This window comes from Triticum aestivum, chromosome 2A (genome assembly GCF_018294505.1).
Source record: "Triticum aestivum cultivar Chinese Spring chromosome 2A, IWGSC CS RefSeq v2.1, whole genome shotgun sequence".
In the NCBI taxonomy this organism is placed as follows: domain Eukaryota; kingdom Viridiplantae; phylum Streptophyta; class Magnoliopsida; order Poales; family Poaceae; genus Triticum; species Triticum aestivum.
In genome coordinates, this window is record NC_057797.1 from 469,479,302 (window position 1) to 469,480,684 (window position 1,383).

General features: G+C 45.6%; 1 protein-coding gene across 1 annotated transcript; it reads right to left on the bottom strand.

Moving 5' to 3' along the window:
- Positions 1 to 201: 201 nt before the first annotated feature.
- On the bottom strand, positions 202 to 1,127 carry LOC123185415 (uncharacterized). The gene is made up of 3 exons (XM_044597296.1): positions 928 to 1,127; positions 670 to 846; positions 202 to 585 (listed from the first exon to the last, which is right to left on the bottom strand). Exons 1-3 carry the CDS (start codon positions 976 to 978, stop codon positions 307 to 309), a joined length of 507 nt encoding a protein of 168 aa, XP_044453231.1. The 5' UTR covers positions 979 to 1,127; the 3' UTR covers positions 202 to 306.
- Positions 1,128 to 1,383: the final 256 nt, after the last annotated feature.

Consider the following 1,383-nt stretch of genomic DNA (forward strand, 5'->3'; position numbering starts at 1 on the left):
GCAAGTTTGAAACTGTTAGATTTGTTGTAATGTGTTCTTTTGGTTGCAACAAGATTGGTTGTGAACTATGTTCTTTTGGTTGTTGAAGAATATCAAATGCTACTTGTGAACTATGTCTAGTTGCAGCAAGATTGGTTGTGAATTATGTTCTGTTTGATCTTTCTTTTCACAATACATGCATTTGGCAAATTGTTGCGTCCATAAAGCTTCATAACATAACATAACAACTGCTAGGTTCATACAACTTCATATGTTCATTACAGCTTCATAACATAACAAGTGCATTTGAGCTACATAGATCATAAACTAATGTGCATTCTGTGCACAGACAGCCATTGAGATTGCTAGAAAACAAATGAAAATGCTAGCAAACAACATTGTCCCTATGCACATAATTTCTTTCATTTTCTTCAACTCCTTGTTCAATGCACGATTCTTCTTCGCAAGATCAATTGATCTCTTCTCCAGGTGGTGACTTCTGATCCAGCTATGTTCGATCACTTCGTGCAGTTCTTCAAAGGCAAGACCAACACGTTCTGGAGGTGGTGGGTCAACCCAAACTGCCCATTCACATTCATCTGGCAACTGAATCAATAAATTTGATTAAAATTCTCCTTGAAAGTTAAATAAGAAAATGGAAACGAAAATGCAGTGCAAATGAAATCATACATCCAGAGGGCAACCCAAAAAACGACGTCCAGTGCTTGCGCCTCCCCAGGCGACACGACAAGCCGGGATTAGCTGGTGCCTCGGGCAACGATGCTTCGAGCGCGGCTCCAAGCCACAGTATGTCGAGTCTGCCAAGTAGAACTCGGAGCTGTGCTGAACAATGCCTACCCCATCCACCTAAATCAGGCCAAGATCCAGAAATTAACCCCCAAATCTAGCAAACCCTAGAAAAGCAGGGGACCAGATGAGCTATCAAACCTGTTCGGCTGCCGGCGGCGAGTTCTCCGACGAGATGGCCGACGTCGACATGGTCCTTCCCACCTCTCCCCACACCACGATGTCACACCTCTCTTCCCAGCCGCTTCTCTGTTTTCTTGTGAAGCGGGAGCTAGAAGACGACTAAACAGGTGGGGGGTATCAAACCCAGGGGCAAATGTGTCCAAAACGTCGAGCCGTCACGGTCAAACGGCGCTGACCAAGCGGAGCTGTGACAGAAGGGCATTCGAGCTGACGGAGGGGAAAAACTAAGGGCAAAACTGAGCATGCCCGAAAAGTAAGGGCAAAACCCGGGGGTGGGAACCAACTAGGGGCAAGAATGGAATTGTCCCTATTTTCTATGGCTTGGCGATCATCAAGCAAGTCAACCAAAGTACACACTATGTTCTCATACATGAACCCCATCTCAGATTTCATGGCCTCAAGCCATTTCGCGGA